Source organism: Eufriesea mexicana, unplaced genomic scaffold (genome assembly GCF_001483705.2).
Source record: "Eufriesea mexicana isolate 0111107269 unplaced genomic scaffold, ASM148370v2 scaffold4744748147, whole genome shotgun sequence".
Lineage (NCBI taxonomy): Eukaryota > Metazoa > Arthropoda > Insecta > Hymenoptera > Apidae > Eufriesea > Eufriesea mexicana.
In genome coordinates, this window is record NW_016907952.1 from 101,439 (window position 1) to 128,551 (window position 27,113).

General features: G+C 52.1%; 1 protein-coding gene across 1 annotated transcript in view; it reads right to left on the reverse strand.

Annotated features, from left to right (window-relative positions):
* retn (retained) overlaps window positions 1-27,113 on the reverse strand; it is a 112,313-nt gene that overhangs the window by 58,945 nt on the left and 26,255 nt on the right. Inside the window, exons 2-3 of the mRNA XM_017899150.1 lie at window positions 17,513-17,716; window positions 16,246-16,590 (exon numbers count right to left, since the gene is read on the reverse strand). Coding sequence (XP_017754639.1) covers window positions 16,246-16,590; window positions 17,513-17,716 — 549 coding nt within the window. The remainder of the gene's footprint in view (window positions 1-16,245; window positions 16,591-17,512; window positions 17,717-27,113) is intronic.

Sequence of the window (27,113 nt, forward strand, 5' to 3'; positions counted from 1 at the left end):
CGAGGGGCGGGAGGGCATGGTCGGATCGATCCGAGTTCCAAAGACGCGCGCGAGGTTCGGAGAACAAACGAGGGACATTTGTCAAGGCGGAAGCGAAGAATCGAAGAAGTCGAGGGACAGGTGAGAGCATGGATTTCGTTCCACGTTCGCGGCGGAGATTCATTGGACGTCACGTAGGTATAGAGGGTTCGTTGAAAGCAAGCCCGACAGTGGCATTCTTCCGCGCCGATGACGGACGCACGGAACGAATTCATGCAGATGCAGAGAGAGAGACGGCTGGTTTTTCTTGGTTGCTCGAGCGAAGAAAAGGGGTCCCCGGCCGCGGCGGAACCGTATTACGGATTCACCGAACGATCTCGGACTCGGCGCCATTATCGGCTCGCTAATAATATGCGCCAGAGACGCTAAATCACGGCACAAAAGGCCGAGGTAGCGCGGAGATCGTTGAATGGCCGCTGACCGGCCGCAGGATTTCAATTTGTCTCGATTCCCGCGACGCGAATATTAACTGCCCCCTAAAGACGCGATCGATGCACCGGCTCGGTGTCATCCTCATCGTCGTCGTCCTCCTCGTGGTCTCTCTTCGACCGCACAGACGTAATCCGCGATTATCAGAGGCTAGACTCAGACGCGAGTCCGAGGAGCGAAAATACGTCGGCGTTCGCATCGATCACCCCCCTCTGGATTGGCTAAAAAAGATCGGAGTCGGAGTAGATGAGATGTCGCTCAGGCTGCTCGATAAAATCACAAAGAGCGGAAGAGAAAGAACGAAACGCGGTGGATGCATCGACGCGAACGCGCTGCCCGCTCTGCCGGCTCGATCATTTTTCATCGTCGATCGCATTAATTACCATCGAGATAGTTCGATCGCTCGGCACGGTCATTAAAACGATCGATTAAAGGGGGGGAGAGGTCACACTCGGCGACTGTTAATAGCATACGGTGCGCGTACGTTTAGTTACGATCGATTAAAGATACCCTAATGATTCTCTCGTAATTCCTCGTTCCCGATATCGCCTGCGATCCGTGCCCGAGAGCCAACTCTCCGGCCAGGCTCCCGATCTCATTTATCATTTTGCATTGCAAATGCGCCGTGCTCTACGCACCGCGTGGTACAGTCCCGCTAAAATTCGCCAACCGCCATAGTCCAATGCTATCGGCCGCGGGATTTGCATTTCAATCGAACGGGGATCGGTCTCGAGAAACTTTTACAGCCCAGAGTTCACCGGCTGCGCTTCTCTAACGTTTCGCCACTTACACCTGAACCGTCGCTCGATATCGGATCCACGTATCTTAACGGTGCGCACCTTGATCGTCAGCGCACGCACCCCGAGGATCCACCTCGACCGACTTTCCGAGACGCGCAGGTGCGATTCCTCGCGACGACTCCGACAATCCGGACATCTTCACCCGATCCGTCCATCCATCTATCCATCTATCGAACACGTCATCGCGATACACTAAAGGTACGGATTCTTTTTCGTCTTGACCATTTCCCGTGCCATTTAGCTCGACGAAATCCGGGTCGAATACAAGTACGCGCGATATAGTCAGTTTTACGCGCGATACTACTGCTGTGCAGGTAAACTTTAATCCTTTTCCCTTTTATAAATATTATAAATATACGTGAGAAGAGTCTCTATTTGGACAACGCCACCCTGCACGAAGATCTATACTGCTTCGAGGAAGCAGTCAGCCTATCAGTCTCCGAAGCAGGACCGAGTGACGAAATGGGCCCTCACAGAGCCTATAAAACCCTGGCTCAAGGGTTTGACGGAACACTCTATCGATAATTCGCAAGACTCAAGCCTCCGCGCATTTGTACAGAATAAGATATAATTCAAGTTTAAAGCGAAATCTTTATAAACCTCGATCGTTTTACCACATATATTATATTTTTTAGTAGATAATAGTTTCGAAACTATGTTTAGAAAAATGTTCTATTCACGTGTGAGACTCGTGATATTCGCGTTTGACCCAAAACCCACGTCACGTGTCAGACTCGTGATATTTATGTTTAGCCCAAAACTTTCAGCACGAGTCAGGCTCGTTAAAGCACGGGAAGGGGGTTTTAACCACTTGTGCTGAAAATACACATGGTATACGCGTCGTCGTGAAATTGTCACAGAAACACTGGACCGTTCTGGCACAACACGCGTAAGTGGTTAAGATTTATTTTTCTGTTCCCTCTTCTATCGATCATCCACGCACGAATCCATGATACCGCGACGATACGAATTCTTTCCCGACGCGACCCAGTCGATTGCCTAATTTTCTTCTCCTCCTTTCCCATCGATCATGCTAGCACGAGGAACGAAGCGGCACGTAAAACGGAATAGAGGCCGCAGAATCTAACGTGGTCCAAGCGGGGTAGCTAGCCGAGTAGGTAGAGGTCCGTGAGGAAGTTATGGCCGCTACATCCGCTTCCGTCCCACGCTCCTATATTTTCCTTTTCAGTCAGCCTCGCTCCTACTCGCTGCCCGATACTTAACGGTTTACGACGCACGATCTTATCAACCCCTCGATGGTTTCTTCCACGGTCCCTGTGCGCTCAGGGCCCCTGCCCTTAACCACCGCGCGCGCTGTCTCTGCTATCCGACCGGAGTATAGCAGCAGGGGAGGGAAATTCTTCGAACGACGAAATCTTTTCACCTGGTTACCGATTATCCCAAGGACCGAGGCGCGTTACCGACAACGAGGAGCATTCCTCGCCGCAGACAGGCACTTAGAGAGCTCGAGTGGATCCTCGTTCCACGCCGGTGGCGATAAAAACCGCGTAAAAAGTAAAGCGATTTTACGTCGATACTCGGCCGATAACTCTTCGTCTCCGTGAACTCGCGCTGCCACTTGCCAGAGGAAAACGAGCTTTCCACCCTCGACCATTTCCGCTCCGCGTGCAGTTGCGTCGAGATCGATGAATCGCGACCGGCATCGCGTCGGAAGTTGCAGTAGGACATCGGGAGAGGAGGAGGAGGAGGAACGAGACCACACGGTGCACGCCGAAAGAAGATGTTCACCGAGGATAAGGGATCTCCGACACGTTGCACCGGTGCACGCGACGCTGCACGCAATCGCGCGAGCGGAGCGGAGAGGAGTGCAACAACGGTAGCGATCCGCTCGCGCCGCCATCGCGAGGGACGTTCTTATTAGCCGTTTGTTCCAGCTATCACGGAACAGCGATATCTGTCACACGTATCTACGCAAATACGCCGTTTCTACCAACGTTTCTACCAACGTTTCGACCAACGACGAGGATCGGTAGGGGTGGTCGTAGAAGAGGAAAGGGTGGCGCGACGATTCCGTGGAGCGTAATTGGTCGGTTTGGTTGGACGAAATTGCCGCGGGGTAGTTTTGTCGCGCAAGTGGCGTACAAAGCGTCGGCACGTGCCCTTCGAGCGGGGGATGACGCCCCCGGAGAAAGGCGCACGCTCGATCGAACTCGATCTCCCGGGACCCGAGACGGGAGATCCCCTGGCCCGGTCGAGTGTCCCTCGGACCGTGTGTACGCGTTGGAAAAAGGTTAGTAGTTCATAGGTCTCTCGTTCGGTGCTGGTTCGGGGCTCGGAACGAGCCTCGGAGGTAGGTACTACACGAAGGGGTTCGAGTACTACGGGAGAATTATGCACGCGATAGATCGTTGGCTAATTATCTCGACCTTGCGATCGAATACATAATTAAACGGGCGGGTTGCGTGCGTGCGGCCCGGAGAATCGATTCCGTTCGTGGCGTTCCGTTCGTTCGTCGGTTCGTTCCACGAATCGGTGCAATTTTCGCGAAACGGGAGCAGCGTCTTCGGCGTTAGACAGTCATTGACCAGACGATAACCGTAAAACGTACTGCCGCCGCGAGGATCCGAGCTGCGCCCGGAGATAATCTCCGGCATCTCCGTGAGGGAGACAAAAAGATGTTCTCGTTCTTCGTGGTCAGGCTGCTGCGCTCGCGAGGCTGATAATGGCGGCCGAGCGAGAATGGACGAAACGAAACGAGCGGGCGCGTATCCGAGAAAAGCCACGTACCTAATACCGGTGTACACCCTTTCCCGATCCCGCGATCCTACGCTTGCCACGACACGCGCGATTTATCGCTCTCCGAGCGAAGAGATAGGTGGCATCGGGAAGAAAAGCTGCACCGTATTTCTCTAAAACGAGCCAGACGAAATGGCTGGCGTCGAGTCGAACCGTGATCCTTTCGCCGCGTTTCCCAGTGGAACCGCCTTTCTATATATATATATATATACATACATACACGCGTGTACGCGCGACGACCGGTGGCCTTGCCTCCGAGACTAGCATGGAAATACGGAAAAGGCCGGGTTTCCCCTGTTTTCCTTCTAAAATTATCGACGAGCGGCGACAGTAACGCGACAATACGGCAGAAACGGACCATGTGGATCGCAGGGCAGAGACACGGTCGTCGATGAGTCGTCCTAAAATTATCCCTCGCGTATGATCGGCATCCCGTTTCACCGAAAACGTCTCGACGTATCCGGAACGGGTGTCGCGTGCCATCGTCGCACGTCGTCGCAGGGACGCCCCCGATGGACCCTCTGCCGATGCTGCGTCTACCGTTTCGATCCCACCCCCTTCCCGATGTCGCTCCCGGATGGGCCTCCTGGTCCCTCTCGCAGCTGGCCGAGGCTCGTAACTCTTCTCCGTGAGTGCGCGCGCGGTAACTCGAAACGTACTTTTACGCGACGCGGAAAAGCCGCTAACTACGCCCTCGTGACGATCGTGACGAGGTGTCGAGGAACGTCTGCCTACTCGTTGTCGCGAATCGTCCCGTGCCCCACCCCTTTCGGCGAGCTTTTAAATCGCGAAATTGCGCGAGCTCGCGAAGCGGAAAGGAGCGGAGACGCGCGTTCCCGGGGCTCCGGCGAGGTCTCTTTTTGCCCGCGATGCGCCGCACCCCCGTAACGGCGACGGTTTCATTTAGAGTCTAGACGTCCCCGTGGCCGGGTTCCCGGTATCTCTGATATTTATAATCGCGAAACTCGCCTCGCATTAAAAGGCCCGATTCTCGGATTAGCGGAAGCCAGTCCAGTCTTAGATCTCGCGCGAGAGACGACCGACACATGTCGTGTCAAAAGGCAACGCCCCACCCCCTCGTTTCTTCCCTCTCTCTCTATCTTTCTCTCTGATTTCTCTCTCGTTTCCCTCTCGCTTCCCCCTCGCTTCCCTCGCGGCCCGTCGTCCTTCCATCGCCGCTGGTCCACGACACATCCCGTTTCTCGCGCCACTCGATCTCTGCTTCCCATTTTCCGTTCTCCGCTTTCAAACGTTCCGTAAATATCCCGAACGACATCGCGGCGCGATGCTTCGACTCATCGGGATCGTTCGACCCCGGATTCCATCCGCGTCTCGCCTGCGGATATTTCACCGATCGCTCGCGCGTACGCCTTAAAAGAGCCCACGATGCTCCACGATTCTTTCCGTCCACGATGCGCTCTCGGTGTCCATCGAAACGGAGGCAAACGCGCGCTTCCTCTCGCTCTATTTGCGCCGCTCGTCTCCTTAACTACGACGCGTCGTCGCGGCTGCACGCGTGGTCGAATAATGCGAACGAGCGTGTCTCACGGATAGCGCAATTAAGCAAATGACGCGTCCCACGCGTGCCTTTCTTCCTCCCTTTCTTCCTCCCTTTCGTCCTCCCTTTCGTCCTCCCTTTCGTCGCCGCCGACCTTTCCGCGCGAATCCCTGCGCACGACGACCGCGAGAGGGAGAGCACCCACCGACCATGCGCGTCCCACCTCCTCCGTCCTCCCTTTAACACTCGTGCGTACGCGCGCCCGCGCGAGCGAGCCGAAATTAATTTCGTTCGAGCGCGCGTTCGTCGCGGAGACAGGCCGGAATAATTTAATAAACGGCACGACGACCTTAAAAGTCTCGGCTCGTTTGCGGTCTTCCACCTTTCCACGCCGACTCTCCGCCGTATTCAGGGGTACGCGAGTACACGCGCGTTTCCCGCGCGCTGCAGCCATCGATCGCGAGCCGAGATCCTGTACGTACGGACGCGTCGCGACGCGGCGAACAATGGACCTCAATACGCCTCGCCGATAAAGAGGGCAAACGCGTGTACTTAACCGTCATTTTCGGCAGCTGCGCGCACTCGCGGCCATACTGCCGGCCATTAAGTGTAATTTTCGGGACGAGATGGCAATGTCCGAGCGCCGTCACCTTTACGGAATTCCGCGCGGAAAAAGGGAGCAATTGCAGTGCACGACAATTGTGCCGCACTTCCACCGGCCCCGAGTCCTCCCCTCCACTGCTCCTCGGTTCGTTTTTCCCGAACAAAAGAGCCACGCCGTCTTGGCCGACGTTGGCACCTGCAATCACGGAAGTGGCCGCCGCGCAACCTTTCCGCCTGCGTCGTCGCAGATCGTGCACGGATAGCGCGACTGTGCCGCCAGAGGATCGATCGATCGCGGGTGCCGGGAACTTTTGACAGCGGCAGGAAACATCAAAGGGGACGCGACGCGGTGTCACGCGTCGTTCCTCCTGCTCCTTCGGTGTCACGCCTTTGCGCGTTATCGGCGCGACGTAACGATCGGGTAATAACCCGGGCAGTTTGGAGAATTACTACGAGAACGTTAGGAAGAACGGACCGGGGTTCGTGGACAGTTTGCCCGCGATCAAACCGTGGATAATTGCTCGCGGGACGCTAATGAGCCGGGACGAACGCGGCATTCCGCGCCGTTGTGCGGCCCGTATAAATTACCCGGCGCGAAGCGCTGCATCGCGGAATCCCGGCGAATAGCCATTCGCATAAGAGACTCGGGCGTATAGAGGTTGAAAAAAGGCCATTGTGCCACCGGTCTGGGAAATTAAAACCGATCGCGACTCGCGGATCTCTGCCTTTATGAAAATCCCTCGAGCGAAAAATTCTTCGCGATACTCGAGTCAAGCTTTGCCGACTGGCAAAGTACGAAAAACGAGAAGAGGGAAGGAGTAAAAGAAGGGGGTGAAATAGGAGAAGAAGACGCCGCGGCGCGTCTCGAAAGGGGCACCGACAAGGGCGACGCGGTGTCCCCGAGTTCCCATTGAGCGTTCGCGGGAAGAAAAATTACGAGGTTTGATACGGCTACCACGCGGAGAGGAAGAGGACCGGGACTCTATCCGTGATAGTTGCCGCAGCAACGACACGGGAAAATCGGTCGACAAAGGACGATCGGAGATAATCTCCTTTTGTGGCCGCGGCTTGAATCGCAACAGACACAGCTTTGTGCGCCGGCTTCGAACGCGGCACCGTGAATGCGCCGTGGAAAAAGAACCACGAGGATTCCGACATTTGTCTCCTCTTTCCACGCGGACCGGGTTCGAGGGGGGCCCAGGGGGGCGATATTTTACATACATATGAACATGCTCGAGTATACGTCCGAGACGGTCCTGGGAAACGTGTGTGCACGCCCGTGTACGGACACGGCCAGACGTACGCACGAATGTAAACCGTGAATGAATGCGGGCGACACTTGCACCCACATGATTCATTGAAATTCAAATGATATCTCCGCGGCTCGACGACGACCGCGACGAAGACGAAGTAGAAGGCGAGAAAGAAGAAGAAGAAGAAGAAGACGATCCTTCTGGACCACTCTGGGTCCGAGGGAATAGAAGGCCCGTGTGTGCGTGTTACGATACGTCGTGTGGCTGTCGGTGAGATCCACTCTGACACCCCATGGAAACGCGCGTGCTTTACATATATGCTTATAGGCCGGCAAAGATATTCATTATAATAGCGAGCACACGGGCCCGTGTAATATAATGCAGCTTTGGTATGCTAACCGGGGTCAAAATATAACTCTTCCGACGCCGTCGAGATTCGTGTCGGTCGTTTGTCGCTCGCGCGATGGAGACATCCCTGAATTCCTGCGTGTACGCTTCCTACGCGGACTCCCTTTGCCTCTTACTCTTCCGACACCCGCTACCAGCAGCCTTAAACCGATTTCCAGCTATTCCGTGCAAAAGTATTCGATCCTGCTCGATTGAAGGCGAAAAATTCCTGACGCTTTCACATCGGATAGACCTGCAAGACTTTATTACGCGTTCTCCATATGGGGGATATTGGATCACGCGATCGACGTGACAACGAGCGTGTCACCGGTATTTGCCATCTTCATCGCGCATCTTCGAGAGAGGTATTTCAATTTGCAATTCCTCGGTTCCGCGCGATCCCGCGGCGAGATGACGGAAAGAGGAAACGGAAGCTCGGAGAGGGTAACACGAGCTCGGAGTAATCCCGTGACGGGAAATCTGATTTTCGAGTGGCGCATCGCGGCGTAACGAACCAATTTGCCCTAAACAGAAACATCGCGATTCTATCGATGCGCTCCGGGTACGAGATCCCTATCTTCGTGGAATCGCGAGGAACGACGGTCACGACAGACGCGAGCTTAAAGCATCGCTTTGCCCGGCGTGCACGCGATCGATGCCAGAGATAATATCCACTGACGTCTTTTTCTAAGGACACCACACGCTGCAAGATCATCGCCGATCGTGTCTAGCCCCTCGGACACGCCACGAACGCTTTCGCGTAAACCCTCGATTTCGTCCTTCCGGCAGCAACCCCGATGCGAGGTGTGCAAGAAGACTCGGAACAGAATTGACAGAAATTGACAGAAATTGACAGGTGTAAGAGGAGAGAGAGGGAACTCGAATTCTAACGAATCTAACTCTCGGTGGCCGCTTTACTCGACCCATTAACCTCTTAGGCACGGCGCAACTTTACGCGGGGCTGTTTTTCGGTACGGCAGAGTTCAACGCGAATTACGTGTAAATGATACGGCACTGCAATGTGTGACGGATAACGCTGTTCTTTACACGAGTACATTGGAACGAAGTGTTCGATGATTAAATTATAATTTTTCATTAGTATTTACAAAAATATTTATTTTAAAAATTTTTTAAAATTAAGGTATGATTTCAACGCGCATTTTAACTTTAACAATTTATTCTAATAATTAATAGTACATTTCAGTATGGTACGTCTTAAAACACACAGAGATAGCATCCGGGAAAGCCACTATAGTAGTGCGTCGTACAGAAAAATACATCCGCGAAAGCCACTATAATGGTGTTCAGTGCCTAAGAGGTTAACCCCTTGCCTGAAATCGGCAGATTTCGGCAGAGCAAATTTAGCGTTTCGCAGTTACTTTTCTGTACAGGATTCAAAGTCGATATATGGATATTGAAGAGCACGGAATTTGTTGAAACTGATTTGAATTTGATACTACTTATAATATGTAAATATACCAAATTTTTAATTTCTGTAATTTTCTGTTGTTGCTCATCGACCGCAAAGGGTTAACTGCCAAATTTCTTTTCCTGAAATTTTTGACCGGGTAAGTTATATCTACGCGCAAAAGGTTGCGTAATGGTATAATTGTATTGAAATTATGTTTTATTTTGAAAATTGTGAGAGGAGTTTTTATTTGGATGGCGTCACCCTGCATCGGGAGCTATGTTTGCCTCGAGGAACCAACAAGTTTATCAATTTTCGAAGCAGGGCTGAGTAACGCAATGGATCGTCATAGGGCCTACAAAAACCTGGTCGACACTTTTTGACAACCAACAAGGAAATAAAATATAATCGAAGTTAAAAGTTCAATCTCTATAAATCCGATCCTTACCACAAAATATTAGATATTTTTGAAAAAGTCCCGTAGAATGATCAATAAAATCATTTCAATAAAAGACGAAAGACTGAGTAAGTAGGAAATCGGTACCATAACCTCTAAATTACATATTTATGTGCGGTATTTCATTGTAATATAAAGCCAAACCAAAAATATAATGCTTCGAATATGACAATTCTGTTCCGTTCAACTTACACGCGAATTTCAAATTTGTTCGCTTGTTGTATAGAAACGAAGCACAGAATACATGCTTCTTGCTACGTACAATATTGACTGATATATATAGAACAAAACTAAACTGTCGGACGTACGAAATATATTTTTGGCGCCGAGTGGTGCACGTAAATTTCCAAAATCCCCAAATGGGGATCGTGGCAGCCAATGGGTTAATTCTTCTTCATACGATACACGTCGCTCTCTCGAGCTGCCCTTTTAAACGTGGGCCTCCCTTGTTAACCCCTTGCACTATGCTGAAACTCGGAAAAAGCCGTGATAACCCCCACCCCGAATGGACGGTGAAGGAGCCGAACGGCGGAGCACGAGTCAGACTCGAGATATTCATGTTTGGCCCGAAACGTCGATCACGAGTCATATTCGTGATATTCATGTTCGGCCCGAAAGATAAATAACGTGTCAAGCTCGTGATATTCACGTTTGGCCCGAAATGTCGATCACGAGTCAGGCTCGTGCTATCCGCGTTTGGAATGAAATTGAACAACGAGCCTGACTCGTGATAATCAAGTTTGGCCTAAAAATTTCATCACGAGTCAGACTCGTGAAACTAGTACAAGGGGTTAAGTCATCGCGAAGATCAAGCGGATCGATTTGAGACTCCGGTTATCACTGCTCGTCACTCACACCGCCTTATCGGTAATCGGAGCTCGCATAATCTTGCCTACTCTTACACAGCGTCTTACGCTTTCCTGGTGGTCGTGGGCGTCGCGAATGACACTGTGTCGAATAATCGCGAATTCCAACTATCAAATATCACGTATGGGACATGCAGATCAACGCGTATTGGATCTCGTACCCTGCTTGACCTGAAGTGGCCCAAGAGAAATTTGCCTATACGGGGTACCTCCTCGGAGTGTTCCCTTACGACTGACAACCGAGTCAAGCCTCGAGATGATTTCCCCGTTCGCTTGGACCAAGTCCGTTTGGACATTGGCAGATGGGAATATATCTCGTGCAACGTCTGTCAATGCGTCATAAGCCGAGGAATGGCACGAGCCATTGGTAACGCGCAAAGCAAGCTCTTAGATGGAAAACAATGCTCGCTGCGTATCGCGAATCTCGACGCGGAGCAAGAGCGGGATAAGAGGGATGAGACCAAGGGGGACAAGGCTCTCGTCTGGATCGCTGGAACGCGATTCGCGAGAGGTGGTTAGAACAGCGAGAGACGGGGCGATCGCGGCACCACCGGTTGCTTCCACGCCACTTTTCCGCAGCGGCGGAGCCCGATGCTGGAGAAGAGGAGGAAGAGGATCGAGAGAGGTTGGCTATTCCGAGTTCGCTCGGAAGGTTTCGCTAACGGCTGGAAGAAAGGCGCGAACGAGCAAGAGGACGGCCGAAGGAGAGAGATCGCCACGCAATTGGTTGCTTCTAACGAGCGCGCGCGGAAAGTGTAGGTAGCTTAATGGCCATATTTACAGCCTCATCCAATTATTGGGTAAACACGAAGAATCCGCGGGTCAATATATCGTTTCTTCTTCGCTTTTTCTTTTTTCCCCCTACTACTACTCTCTCTCTTTCTCTCTCTCTCTCTCTCTCTCTGTGTCTGTTTTCACCTCGGTCTTTTTTCCCGGCGGTTTTTTCCTCGCGGGAAAAAAGCCGACGCCGTGAGAGCGTTTACCGGGTAAACGATGCAGGTGTTGCACGGCGGGTAAGTAGATTAGTCCTGGGCCACGGGTTGGCCGTGAGCGCAACACGGTCGTCCGTAATTTCGCGGCTCGTTCGACGCTCTAGCGCTACCCTGTTACGATTCCCTCTGCACGAGTGTCCGAGCGCCCGGTTCGGGAACGAGCGCGAGCCACGGAAGCTTTTGAAGAAGAAGCTCTGCCTTACCGAATGCAGCGGAGAATTAACGAACGGTTGCACCGACGCCTGGAGAAACGGAGGGTGCCGCAACGGCGTAACCCGGCCGGACAATTCCCTTTTCCGTGAACGGGCTTCGTCCAATAATCATCCCGCTGCACCGTGCCGTAATTGCGCTTCTGCATGCATGGGCATGCTAATTGATCGATAAGCGGGGATACAGAGATAATGACCAGTGGGAATGCCGCGGCGCGGAGAAAAAAGGAAAATCGAGAATCCGTAAAAAGGGGCATTAATTGACGAGCGGACGTTCCGTCGACTAATTAATATATCGTGACTCGTCCAGGGGTCCACATGGGAGAAGAAACGGGGCTGCAACTCCGAGCACCGAGCAACTTCGTTGCGGAAGATTCATGAAGGAACAAATTATGTTTACCGGTTATGCTCCGCCGACCCGCGCACGCGCGCGCCGGCCGCGTCGGAACAACGCATTCATTACCGATAAACTTTACCAAATGCCATTTCGCATGCCTCCACTGCCCGTTTTTTGTTTGATAATTATAAAACGCTCGGTACGAGCAGCACGCGCGCGCGCGCCCGCGCGTAATATTCGCGAGCCGACTCGCGCGCTCGGTATCGCAAGGCCATCGAAACCCGACCGGCTTTGTTTCGCAAACGAGCGAAGAAAAACGGCACCGGTATCAGCGTTATTCCGTGCTCGCCAGCTACGATTCCTCGGCGTAATGGCGCTCGCGTGATAATTAACGATTATACGTTCCCTGTTCGATGTCCTCTTTATATAATCTCCGTTGAAAGATACTCGGCAATTCCTTCCTTCCTTCGTTCCTTCCACGATCCGTTTCGTTATACCCTTCGACCCTTCGACCGTCACGCTGAGATCCCGCGTTTCGCTCGGGGCCCCACGGGAGAATTTTTATTATTCAAAGCATGTAACAATAAGGTGGAATAATAATAAATTACGTTTATCTTATTAGCAATCACGGGTGACAATTGGTGGCGCCGTGGTAACGGTTGACAATCAACTAACTGTCAATTTTCGTTCAATTTTTACAATTGTACGTAGACCAAGCGCCCCAGTCGCCAATGACCACTGTGGCGTCACAGGAGACACTATGGTCGATCATATACGACCAACGTGGCAGCCATGTAAGCGATAATCGCGAAATATCGACGGAGACTACCCTATCCGCTGTCAAAAATCTTCGTGCAATCTCCACTACCTGAATCGACGCGACAGCAGCGACGACAATAAACTACAACGACGACCACCACCACCTCGATCACGGGACGATCGTAGACAACTGCCAATTTTCGTTCAATTTTTACAATCGTAAGTAGTTCAAGCTCCCTAGTCACCAATGATCACTGTAGCGTCACAGGAGACACTATGCTCGATCATATACGACCAATGTGGCAGTCGTATAAGCGTTAATCGCGAAAAATCGACGGTGACCACCCTATCGGCTGTCAAAAAGCCTCGCGCGATTTGCACTCCCTGAATCGACGCGACAGCGGCGACGACAGTAAACGACGACGACCACCACCACCATCGCGATGACGGGACGATCGTAGACGGCGTTTTAACGCGCCGGCACGTTTGCATAATGATAACGCATTTGCATAATCGCGATGATAACGCGGGGAGGATCCACCGGTCGATAGGCGGCCGATGGTTGGTCCGATCGTGCATGCACCGGGCACACGGACACAGGCTGCGAGAAGCCAGGGTATACGAACCGACACACGTAACGAGGCATCGCGTACGACGTCGAGAACACGCTCGTGGGTGTGCATTACGCTCGCTGGATGCACGCACCAACACCGCCGCGGCGCGGTGTAAAGAGCCACGGTACACACGTATATGGCGGCGAAATACCCGGCAATTTGCAGCTTTACGAGTTATTTCACAATGGCTGCAAAGTATAGTGCTACAGTATTATACCGGCCGTGGTAGCTCGAGTGCACGGTCAGTGAACGGTGGTGCGAGCAGGGATGATGCGCCGCGAGATACGTGTAGGCGCAGTTATGGTTGCAACTCGCAGACGACCGAGGAGAGAGCGTCTTCGTAGCCACCGAACACGTTCCACCCTATGTTCGCAAGATCCCAGTGGACTTTCGTCCTCGCCAGCCAGGCTACCCCGTTTCCTGCTACCCCGTGATCGAGAAAACAACTACCCCGGAGAACTATAAACTCGTCCGAGATACTTTTATCCCCGGCGCCTCGTTAGCGCCTCGTCTGCCAAGGTCCTAAACTGCCAAGGACCGAAATGCAGAGAACAAGAGAGAGAGAGAGAGTGTCTTACATCTCGACGAGAGGATCGTTAAGGACGATTAAACGATCGTCGAGTTGAAGTCACTTTTTCCATTGTCTCCTGTCGCCATAGATGGCGCAGGTGTGTCGATTACGTGACAGTCGACGTGTGATTTCGCAATAAAGTTATCGTCCAGGAGAAACGCTGTCGCGAATTCCGACGCGCAGGTACAACAATCGCGATAGTTCGGTTAAACGATCGTTAGACCGATTGTTGCGCAATCGCGAGGTAGTGGAAAAAAAATGAGAAAGGGAGAGAAAAATGGCGGGATCATAAATTTAACGTTGACCGTTGATACGGAATCGCATAATTCACGAGCCGAATTTTAATATCCGATATTATCGTTCACGCTCCTTCCCGTTGCAATTGAAATAAAATTGGCATAAAATTGGAATAAAATTGAAATAAAATTGGATAATTCGCACGGGTGTGAGGATGGCGAAGCGGAGAACGGGAGAAGCTCGCGGCGGCCATCGCTTCGCAGCTCCTCGGGATCGATCGATCGCGATGGAGAGGGCGCCCCGGGTTAAATTTGGTGCACCGGAGAGATCGAGAGGAAGACGCGCCGTGTCAGCGTGGAGAAAGGGGCAAGATTCTCTGTCTCGTAAGGGAGAGAAGGGAAGAAGGTACCACCATCTTCGCTAAGAAGAAAGATTAAAGACCCGGCAAGTACGCCCCCACCGGAATGATGGATGCGATCCGTGAGACGCGGGCGCCGCTCTTCGAGTAGGTGGAGACTTCCATTTTCATTCCTACGCTTGTTCCTCGTCTCCCTACCGTTCTCCTCTTTCGCGTCGTTCTCTCGCGTCTGTACGCTTTAATCAGCGATACGCCTCGCGCAGACTCGGCGCCCGTTTTCTCTTCTCCTTGACATCGAACCGGACCCCGATCTCCTTACGGCCAACGCAGCGCCCCTAACTCCCGACACCCGCAGAGGTTAAACACGATTGTCGCGAAATACAGAAAGCTCCCCCGGCCACCTTTTTCCTCGCGGACCAAACCATCGACGAGGGTCACACGCGAATGGTCGCGGTAGGAGCATGGGGGGAATGGTCCTCCGACGAGGAGGAAGAAGATGAGCAGGAGGAGGAGAAGGGAAAAGAAAAGATTCGGTGGCGAGCAAGAAAGCTAAACAGGAGACGCGTGTGCATCAGACGCGTTTTCGTCCTTCGTCCGGAGGTTCGCGAAGTAGGTTTGTCGTAGGCTGCGGAGTATATCGGCGCGTGAACAATCTAAATGGTAATCCAACACCACACCCTCTTTGCAAAAACTGAAAAACACGCTGGTAGCGTGGACCCGGCCTGGCTGGCCGACAGACCGAGCAAAAATATCCGCGCGAGTAGAGGGCACGACGAGCCGAAACAAAAAGCATTAACAAGGCTCCGATGCGCGTCCCAGCTTATTCTATAACTCTGTCCAACCCCTCTCTCCCGCCTATCTTCCACCCCTCGGCGTTTATCCCGCGCGGCACTATTTTCGCGTTCTATTCCCTCCTTTCCTTTTTGCTATTCCTTTTACCACCCTTTTCTATTCCTCGTACCCTTTAGTTCTCTCTTTCTCTCTTGGCATCGACTTGGCCACGGGGGCCCCCTGTCCTTCTCGCGCCCGCGCTCGCAAGGAACACGCTGTCAACCCGAGCCGGCATTCGGGGACGGTCAGCCAGTAATTATCTCCCGCGCGTGTAAAAATAATAATTAGCTCCCATCGTTGCATTAATTAAAACCCCCACTCAACCTCTTCACTCCGTCTCTTGCGCCAAGCGTACGCTTGCCGCTCGTAATTACATGTCCCTTATGCCGCTAACCACTGTCACACAAAGACCGACCGCTTTACACGCCCAGGACACTCGTGCGTGCGCCTCTCGTGGCTGCCAGCCGACTACCAAAAGCAGTACACAGAGACTTCTGTAACCAGACCCTTATCCATCCGATTTATCAGGCTCTTATCTTCTCCTCGCTGCGAGTTCTGTCGCGAAACTCATCGCGCGACGCAGTTCGCTTGTTATTAGTAGCGAATCTTAATCGACGAGGAAAGGAAAGATCGATCAAGATCGTCACGCTGAAAATCCCTCGACAAATAAGTCGTCGTGGAGGAGAAATCTAACCAAGTGGGCACACCCCAGTTCCATTTCCCTTTTCGGTGAATTCGATGCGAGTTCGATGCGAATTTGGTGGACTCGATAACGCGAGTGAAGAGGAGAAGGTGTATGCGTAGTGTAGCTAGATATACATAGGTACTTGCCTGACGCACCTGTTTGAACTGCTCTTCGAAACTCCAGCTGGTCTGCTGCTGGTGATTCGTTCCCGTCGAGTTGCTCTGCGAATGATTGCTGCTCTCGCGGGGCTCGCCGCCGTTTCTCGCGCTGCCCTGCGACGATTCGCTGGAATGCGAGCTGGCCGATGATGTTACCTGATTTCCAACGCCGCTCCCGATCCCGCCACCTGACTGCGGATGACTATTTTGCGAGTGATGCTGCGGCGTCAGGAACGCCGCTGGCGGTGGAAACGAGAACGGCAGATTGAAACCACCGCCGCCCATCGCGGCCTGCAATGCCTCCAGACCACTTTTGTTGTTCAGTGCATCCACGTCGGATGGCTGTGGAGAAAAAATTCCCCGTTCAAATTTCCAATTTTCCATCCTAGTTTCAGTTTTCAGTCGAGCTTTCGCTCTTGAAACCAGACCTAACTTGACAGGGTAGCTTAAGGATGCTTGATCCTTTCACGAGTAGATACCGATAATAAGCGACACGTAGTAAGAAGAGTAAGAAAATTCCACGATCGCGTTGGTAAAATTAGAAAATAATTCAACGACGCATGCGATATCTACATTTATCGGAGATACGGACCGCGGTGGCGCTAGTGAGTTACGCGGCAGACGGACTTACGGCTGGCTCGCGAATGGGTTAACGCGTCGTGCGAGAACGGTTGACTTACTTTCGCGGTTCACGAATTATAATACGAGCTTTCCCATCAAATTTGTTGGAATAAATTAATCGTCGTGAAACTTTGCAAAGTACCGTGGCAAGCTTGCACTTTTCTATCGTCCACGCTTTGAAAATATGTGAAAGCAAAGTGCAAAGGGTTAAAAGGCGGATGCACGTTGCGTCGGGGAAAGGAAACGATTGCGAGTTGCGAGTAAAGGATCGTAAAAATAGTCTGGTGGTTTTATTACGAGACTTTGGAAAGAAACGAGAGCTGCCATAGCGCCACGATGGCGCCAGGCTTGGAACAGATAATAACGGTCGTTCCGTTACCGCGATCTTTCCGCAGATTTTCCGAAACTCGCGTGTCGCTGTTTCCCTACGAGCCAGTGAACGTTCGATTTTCATCGAGCTCAGGCTTTACCGCGAATTACGTAAACGACTGCTCGACGTTCCAGCGACCCTGCCTCCCCGCCATTTTGATTATCCTATTTCCATCGGAGCACGTCGCGGCGCTCTTACACAACCGGGGATTCGCGACATTCACCGAGAGCCTTCGAGGACGGGACCAAGTGTAAAACGTCTTTTTCCACTGACCTCCATTTTCAGCTTGGCCAGAAAGTGCGGATGGTGCGCGCCCATCAGGCTGTTCAAGTGTGTTAATGGAGTAGGTGTACCAGCCTGCGCGGATGCATTATCCGACGAGGAGTGCGTGTTACCCTGAAGTGGTTGCTGAGGTAACTCCTCTCCGCTCTCCTCGTCCTGAAGGTCTGGATCCGACAGATCCTCCTCCTGATGCGACTGAAAACAGATTAACGATTCGGGTTAGAACGCTTGTCACGACTACTCTCTCGCTCTCTCTTTCTCTGCCCCGGTGCCACGATATTACGACTTAATAACCATCGATCGTTGGCTCGATCCTGCGTCGATTCGCGGCGCTGCGAGCACAGGATGACTCACAGGAAAACTATGGTACCATTAAGATTGCGAGCTAATCTGTTTAATTTTCGTTTATCTATCGGGCAACGGCTACGCAAATTTTAACCCGATTCCACGATCGCACGGGTTAAAGGAAAAAGCCTGGGAGCGTCGATACGCGATATCAACGGCTCGGGTATAATCGTGAGTAAGGAGGGCAGATATCGCGGGCATTAAACATTAATTAGGAAAATGGCGAATGCGCCGCCTCCTATACCGGCCGAGATAGCCGCTATCGGACGGCATTATTATGCTACGGGTGTCATAAGTGTTTTACGACTGTGCCCGTTGCACCGGTCTGTCGAGATAAAACTATACAAAGTGACATTACCGCGAACGGAAATGAGCATCGTAAAAAGCGTGGAAAAAACGGATGTTCCGTTGTCTTGGTCGCGGAATCGGTTCCGTCTTGCGACCGCTCTAGCGTCGCCGCGTGTTCCACCAACGGTTCCACGAACGCGCGAGTACGGGACACCGCGAATAATTGCATTCCAATTATCCGCCTTTCGTTTCTCCTTTGTTCCTTTTCGGCCAATGCCTGACGATTCGCCTTTTTCCAGCCCAAGTATCGTCTCCACGAATCTCCCGAGCCGTTGCATTCGCCGCGGAATGGCCGTTATCGCCACGCCGACAATACCTTTCTCACGATCCTATCGCGCCGCGTTATTACTTGTTACCGCTTTCTGCGGCCAGAATAAATGCGGCTGGCCAGAGATTACGCGTTCCGTCCTACAGTCACGACCAGTCGCGATAATTCGCTCGTTGTATATTTCCCCGATACGCCCGAAACGTATCCTCGCCTCCATTGCTGCGAATTTTCCCAACTTTTTCCAACAGAGATCAGCTACCCTCGAGTCCCTCGATTCTCCATTCTCCATTCTCCCCGATTCTCGATTTTCCATTCACGATTCTCGATTTTGATCGATTCTCGAACTACCCACTGCTGAGCTATGAGAAACTGTGGCTTTGTTCGAGCGAAACGCGAGGATCTTAATGACAGGTCAATTCCTGACAGTCGGAAGATCCCGGAGTCTTTAATTATAGCAAGTGAAAAAGTTTTATAACGTTAGAACCCGTGATGCATCGCGAATCATGCATCCGCGATTGGATGGAAAACATCGCGTGTCAGGATTGGAAAAAATTTTAGTTCGTCCGATGATTTCGATGATTCCGTTGCAAAATATCAGATTTACGTGTTTACAGCAAATCTTATGTACTCGTGAAAATTATGCAATTTAAAGGAACGCTAATGGGAAACATCGATGTTCGGAGATTCAAGCAGTCATATCTCATAAATGAAAATACACGGTAGTCTTTTTGTGACTACAAATATTATCGGTGAATCGTATTTACATATACCTGTGTAATAGAACGATATTACAATTGACTCGGTTCATGTGGGTTCAAGGAGACTCCCGTTAGGAGTTCTATTTAACGAAAGATACATTCGACGTGACTTGCCTTCAAACTCGAACTGACAGCCGCGTATGTCGGACCTGTTATCATTAAAAGGTGAAAAAGAACGGAGGAATTGAAAAGATTTCGAGTTTTCGAAAGCGCAAATTAAATGCGGAATGGATATTAACCCTTTGCACTCGAGAGGGGGCCCACAGTCACCGTTTCATAAAATTTCGAAGATCGATATTAATTAATGTGTCAAATTTGAGATAATGCAACGGTGTGCGAGCTATTCTACGCTAATGCTATGCTAATTCTACGAGTTACTTATTATACGATTTCTTATTTATTACTGAGAGAAAAATCGCCAGCTTTATAGCAGAAAATCTTTGAACTCCTAGTCATCTGTAGCCAAAAGATCGTCGAATGCAAAGGCTTAAAGCGATGTGTAACGCAAATATAGGAATTTAATTACCGTTCTATTTGAACAAGGATCGATGATAATTACGCCAAAAATAATTTACTTGCAACGAATGCAAAACTTTGATCCGTGCGACACCTTCGGTATCGATATATCTAATCTTTTGTACTTGAGGAGTGATTGCAACGCGAAATTAAGAATGCGAAACTTTTGTACCGTGATTGATAGGCGACGAGGCAGAAAAAACGAGATCGTACATAAATTTGCATATATATATATCTTCGATACTTCACCTCCTTCTACGCCATTCAAGTCGCGAAAGTTTAACGCTGAATTTTGTATTATATTCCTCCGTCCACTATTGCAGAGCGCGAAAGGTCAACCGAGTCGGTACCACGCTCGAGTCGCGTGGTATAATCCCGATACCTCGTAATTCGACACAGTGATCGAGGAACAAAGATGGCAGATCTCGAACGAAGATTTCATCCCCCCTGAATGCTGGTCGGGATCTTTTCCACGGGGAAAACGGGACCGAGGAAACAGAATTCGAGAGGCGTTCACCGAAGGTGTGCCAGCTTTATCTACGAAGAGAAGATGCAAATAGATTCATCGAATGTTCGAGTGTATTCAAATGGCGCGGCGAGCGTCTACCTGAAAAGGGCGGACTTGGATAAATATATACCTATCGAATGCAGGTGCCGCGAGAGATGTACCGATGGTCCCGATCTGAGACGGAATCGTGATCGGAGACGAGCAGATATAAGAACGGTCCCTGTGTCGGCGTTTCGAGCACGTGTGATAATATTGACCCTCCGAGGTGGTCACCGATGAACCATGCCCGGAGCTCGATAGAATCCTAATCAAACACCGGGTGACCTTCTCCGTGGAATTCCGATCCAGCGAGGTCCATTTCGGATCCATTTCGGATCCACCTTCTCTGTTTTTGTCCAACGTCGGGATCATCGCGATTCCTCGGCTCCAAAGGGGTGAGTTTCGTTGCGGTTAGTTATAATTAGTTGCGGCTAGTTGACGTTAGGTGACATTTGGTGACGTTTGGCGACGTTTAGCTACGTTTTGTGACGTTAGATGACATTTGGCGACGTTTGGCCACAATTTGGTGAAGTTATATGACGTTTGATGACGTTTGATGACGTTTGATAATGCTTGGTGACGTTTGGCGACGATTTGTAACGTTAAATGACATTTGGCGACGTTTGGTGACGTTAGATGACGTTTGGCGACAATTAAGTGACGATATATGACGTTTGACGACGTTTGGTGATGTTTGGCAACGATTTGGTGACGTTTGGCGACGTTTAGCTACGTTTTGTGACGTTAGATGACGTTTGGCGACAATTTGGTGACGTTATATGACGTTTGATAATGCTTGGTGACGTTTGGCAACGATTTGTGACGTTAGATGACATTTGGCGACGTTTGGTGACGTTAGATGACGTTTGGCGACAATTTAGTGACGTTACATGACGTTTGACGACGTTTGGTGATGTTTGGCAACGATTTGGTGACGTTTTACGATGTTTACTGACATTTGGCGACGATTTGGTGACGTTTGGTGATGTTTGGCGACGATTTGGTGACGTTTGACAACGTTTGTAGAACGGGACACGAGGGAAGGGTCCATTTAACGATAAGACAAGCGCGAAAACGAGTCGGTAGCCGCGCGAAAAGTGCGCTCATACACGACAGATAGAAAGCGGCGTCGGGAAAAGTGGCAGGCGTGAAAACGGACGTCGACAGTGGAGGCTCTCGCATCGGTATTCGCGTCGCGCGACGGGCCACAAATCATATCGTTGAAGAGGTTCCAGGGTGCTCGAGACCTGGCGTCATTACAATAATCACGGTAGAGGCGTTCGGGATACTATTGTTCTAACTCGAACCGGCTGTTCGTACGTGGGTGTTCGAATCCTCGCGTCGGAGGACCGCGAAATACGTCATCGAGCATTCTTTCTCGATCCCCTTTATATCACAGGCAGCTCGATTCGTGGAACGCGCTAGAGACTCCGTAGGCCTGGGCGGAAATTGTTCCTGAACGGGAAGTTTGGCAAAGTTTAGCGAGGTTTAGCGAGGTTTAGCTAGAAAGGCATCTTTAAGAGGAACAAACATTCGGGTATTCCTGTCTCTGCTCGTCTCTCTCGCTCGTTTCACCTCTCGTTCGCGATAATAGCTGCAGATGAACCGAATAAATCAATAGAGAGCGCGGCGAGTGGTCCTGTGGCTCGAGCCAGGCCTGGCGAGGCTTTGGGTAAAACTGTTACCCTGGGCAAACAAGTGGGCGCGGCCTGTGCCTCTTCCAGAGGAGAGAATCACTCCCACGTTTCTGTCACCGGGAATACCTGTGGGTGATTGTGTTCCTGCATAATTCGTAGCTTCGCCTACCGAAAACACGTCGGTCTCGGGCCAGGCCTAGCATAGGCTCGTGGGCAGCTAATCGAATCACGAGAGGTCTATTCACTCGGTAGACCGGGCCGCGCTCTCTTTCTCTCTCTCTCTCTCTCTGTCCCTGTCTATTAGCCACAAAAGCCTACACCTGTACTCTCTCCCGAAGACGAATCGGTCGAGATCGTCGCCTGCCTTTATCCGAGCAGAAGCCGAATGACGTCCGCGCAGCGAGCGTGTCCAATTATCAGCATTGCGTCTATTTTCCACGCGAGACGGATGGAAAAAAGACGACGCGCAAATGAGATTTTTACACGTCGAAAGCTGAATCACGAGGCTGATACGCTCCCCCTTTCTCCTCGTCCGATGGACCAAAGGAATAAACAGGTGAGCGAGACGACGATCGGAGGATCGGGGATGAAACAAAATTCTTGGGACCCCAAAAAGGGGGTACGTATCAAGGAAGACACGGGTCCGCGCGCTGTCACAGCCACGAAGTCGCTGCAAACTCGAGCCCTCGGCTTCATGAAGACGTTTTAACGAGATTTAATATATCCTAGGCACGACAATAGCTAAATTTACCGGAGGCCAGGCCGCGACGCGTTATCCCTTACGAGCCACGGCAGATAACCGAGTCCGCCGTGATTTATTGCCGCGCCGCCGCTCTATGTACGATTGTTTTATTGTTTATACCTTATAGTTTGCACGCTTCGCGGGTGTACCCATGTGGCTCGGTAACAAAGCCCGCGCGACCGTGCGTTCATGCGTGCGCGGTCGCCAGACACGCGCGTACACGCTCTCGCGTCGCGGCCAGTAAATCATCGTCTAAACGCTCGCCACGCCGCGGGTGGCTCGTCTCTAAATATTCTAATTATTACCCGTGTAATCTCGCCGTTCATCGGCCAGCGTCCACTCTTCCTCTCCGCCATTTTGATATCTCCCGCGACGTCGACCGACGATCATCCGCGAAACCCTCGTTCCGCGCACGATCGCGCGATAAATCGATCCACGACGCGTCCGCGTCCACCAGATGCACCGAGGTCGCGATTTCGCGCGGGTTAATCGCGCGAGTGGACGCGACGAGATTAACCGGCGCCGAGGAGGCAGCGAGCAAAGGGAAAGTCTGGCTCAGGCCGGTCGTCGGTGTTTTCGTGACGAAGTGCCGGGTGCGAGCCGCTGCGCAGAGGGGGGTCGAAAAACGAAGAAATAACAGGATTGCAGGCGTATTACACGGACGATTAATTTCGCCCTACCCCGTGTGCGCGCGCGCCGCGAGATATATCGGCTAGGAGCCCGCGACGGCGATTCCTCGATTATTCAAACAGCCCGCCAGAGCGCGCGACTATTCCGCGTCGTAGATCTCCGTTGCACCGGTTAACCGCGTTTCTCTCCTGCCTTCGTCGAGGCTTCGAACACGCGCAGCAAACGACTCGTTATCGGGGCGAGAAAATGAGAAACGGGGCCCTGGTGGTCCGGGAGAAATCTTTATTGCGGTGCAGAAAAATGGAATTTTCGCGGCAAATCGAGAGGCGTAAAAATAACGGTGGCAAGAACGGAGCTGGGAACACGCGGACGCGAAACCGTGCGCGCGTTATCGGCCGCGTTATCGAGCTAATTTGCCAAGCCGGTAACGCGAGGAAACGGGTTTCCGGTAATTGCTTCGCATTCGGAGGAAACGGCCGGGAATACGACTACCGCTGTCCTCCTCGCGAGGATAGGTATCTTCTTCAAACAGAGAGTCGGTGGATGTTATCGATATAAAGCTGTGGAAATAGGGAAAATGGGGAACGATCTTTAGACGTCACGACTGGTCGTTGTTTTCGAAAGCGTAGCGGAAAGACAGAGCAAGGTGCAAACTCGCGGAGAGGAAAGGACGGGGGAAAGCGCGAGATCGTTTGGAGGGATGGAGGATCGTAAGGATCGGTGGAAGCGATCGGTTGGACGCAATAACTCGCGCAGCTTTTACGCAAAGCGCCGTTTACCCACACGCGGCGTCGTGCCTCCTCTCCGTTTCGCTCTCTGTGCGCCCCAGAGCCCGAAGAGTGCAACGATTTAATGAATGGCCCGGCGTTCATCGACGCGCAATAAAAACGAAAGTTTAAGTATCTACACGAGTTCCGTTGGGACCCCCTGCGGTGCTCCCACGTAGAGATCACGGCTTCATCACCGGATCTCTCTCCGTTCTGCACGTACGCAACGAGTTACCCGTGTACTCGTGCGTTGGTGAAATAAATTCATAAGTGGCCGATGATAAACAGCTCCGAATCGAAGTCGTTTTGGCAGATCGATCGATTTAGATTGAGAGATTACCCCTGGCGGTCACCATCGTGTCGGGGAGGCGAACGGCCACGGGGAAGAGGGGCCTGATTTATCGGCCCGGCCAGGGCTTTTGTCAGGTATATAAATTCATTGACCATCGGAATCGTCATCGCTGTAATCGCCTTTATTTATCAATATCGCCGGGAAGGCGCATCGATCAAACCTGTCTATTTAGGTGAAGCTTCCTACGGGACACCTCGTCGAGGAACATCCTCGCGATACCTGACCCTAAGGCATCGCTCGTCCCGCGCGCATTTCTGACCTCTCCGAGCACACAGCAGAAGGGGCGTTTTGGTAATTCGAGTCCAGCGGCCGCTTTACGACCGGTCGCCACTGTCTCCCGAGTAACTAGAATCGATCGTAAACCGGGCCCCGAGTGCGGCCCACGATCCCCGCGCGCGCTGCTTCTGCCACTGCCGCTCGGTTCCACGTGTTTGCCAGATTCCACCATCCTCCGACCTCTCTCGCGACGGCCATATTATTTTTATCGATCCGCGCAAGCTTATGCAACCTTATGCTCGCCCTTGGCAGGGGGTGTCTCCAAAACGGGCCGGCGGAACCCTCGGCAACCTACGACGCGTCCTACGCGAGTAGAGCGTGCTAGCTAGCTACCTCTGCGTCGCGGAGGAAAGTTAATCGCGCGACGGGGAAAATAAAAATAACGCGCGAGACGAAGGTCAGGATGACGATGAGGAGGAGGTGAAAAATAGACGAGTACGAGGATGGACGAATTCGGGCCGCGAATCGACCTACGGGACTCGGGCGACGCGAGGATGGGCGTGCGATTGTCGGCGAGCAAAGCCGACGTGGCGTTTTGGCCGCTTTGCGAGTCGCGAGAAAAGCTGTCTCGATCGGCGGGCACGTCAGGGCGAGCTTATGCGCGCAGAGCCCTGGCTCCGAGGGCGGTCCGCAAGATCAAGTTCGGGGAAAAGGGTCCCCATCGCGAGAGCCATATTTATAACCGTGGCGCATTTCGTGTAAAGTAAATCGGAGACGCGGTGGAAAGACGGACGGACGATGGCTGCTCCGCCAGATTTAATTAATGACCCGCCGAGTTTGATCTGCCGCTACAAAGACCGAAGGCAAGACCCGATCTCTTTCTCTTTCTCCCTCTGCCTCCTTACTCCCGCTCGCCACGCACGGCCACCAAGTCCGTCAGGAGAGAGCGAGCAGGAGAGGTCGAGAGCAAACGTTTATTTCGGTCTTGGAGCGAGCAAACGCGAGAAAGGGCGGCCTACACGCTCGTCGCCTCTCTCTTATCGCGCTTCCAAAGCGCCACGAGACTCCACTCCCGCACGCTTTTCGACCCTTTTGCAGTTTTATTAGTCCGCGCCTGCGACGCCGTTGGGACAAATTGTAGTTCGAACGCCGACGCTCGGAAATTCGTCTCCAGAAATCCTCGCCCAAAGGACGCCTTCCCACTCGTCCTCGCGAGCTGAAAGTCGTCGATTCGATCGGATTCGAGGAAGACCGGAGAGAGAGATCGGGTACCGTTGCTCGCGCGCGTCTGGCTTCGCGGAAGATCGGCGTACTTGGTCAAAGTAAACACGAAAACCGCGACGAAGGAGGCGCAGAGGTCTGCTTGGGTACCGTATAGTTATTTCGAACTTGACCCACATCCTCGGCTTCCGGCGACGCGCCGCTTTGACGGATAGCGAGTCGGGCCGGCGGTCTTTTATCTCGTCGGAGGTGGCGAAAGAAGCGGATCGATCGACAGAGGGTCGTCGGATAAGTCGCGTCTTTATTTCGCGCAAAACCCTATTTCATCGGCGAGTAACGCGCGAGATTTATTTTCGTATCACCGTCGCGCGGTAAGTTCCGATTTATAATACCAGAGGGCGCGTCTGTCGAGGATTCGGATCGAGCAACTCGCTCGAATCCTCGATCAGCGTGGACCCCGGCGTAATTGCAGGATCGAGAGAGGGCTATTTGGGGAGGTGACAATGAGAAACACGGTATTTTCGTATCACGGTCGCGAGTTTAGTTCCGATCTATAATACGAGAGGGCGCGTCTATCGAGGATTCGGTTCGAGCAATTCGGTTGGATCCTCGACGGCCAGCATGGACCCCGGCGTAATTGCAGGATCGAGAGAGGACTATTTGGGGAGGCGACAATGAGAAACACGGTATTTTCGTATCACGGTCGCGCGTTGAGTTCCGATTTATAATACGAGAGGGCGCGTCTATCTAGGATTCGGTTCGAGCAATTCGGTTGGATCCTCGACGACAACCATGGACCCCGGCGTAATTGCAGGATCGAAAGAGGACTATTTGGGGAGGTGACAATGAGAAACACGGTATTTTCGTATCACGGTCGCGCGTTTATTTCCGATTTATAATACGAGAGTGCGCGTCTATCGAGGATTCCGTTCGAGCAATTCGATTGGATCCTCGACGGCCAGCATGGACCCCGGCGTAATTGCAGGATCGCGAGAGAGCTATTCGGGGAGGCGACAATGAAAAACACTGAGGCACAAACACGCATAGGCAAAGGACGCTGCGACAGGGCCGAAGTAATAATTGTCAACTAAATCCAAGAGGCAAGTTCACGCGAATTCCTTGGCGGGGGGCAGGGGTGGGCAAGGATGGACGGGCGAGAGTTGCCGAGGGCGGGTGTGTGCCGCGTTGGCCGCCGAGGGGAGGGTATAGAGCAATATTAATAGCGTGGGTGGTGGCGGAGCGTCG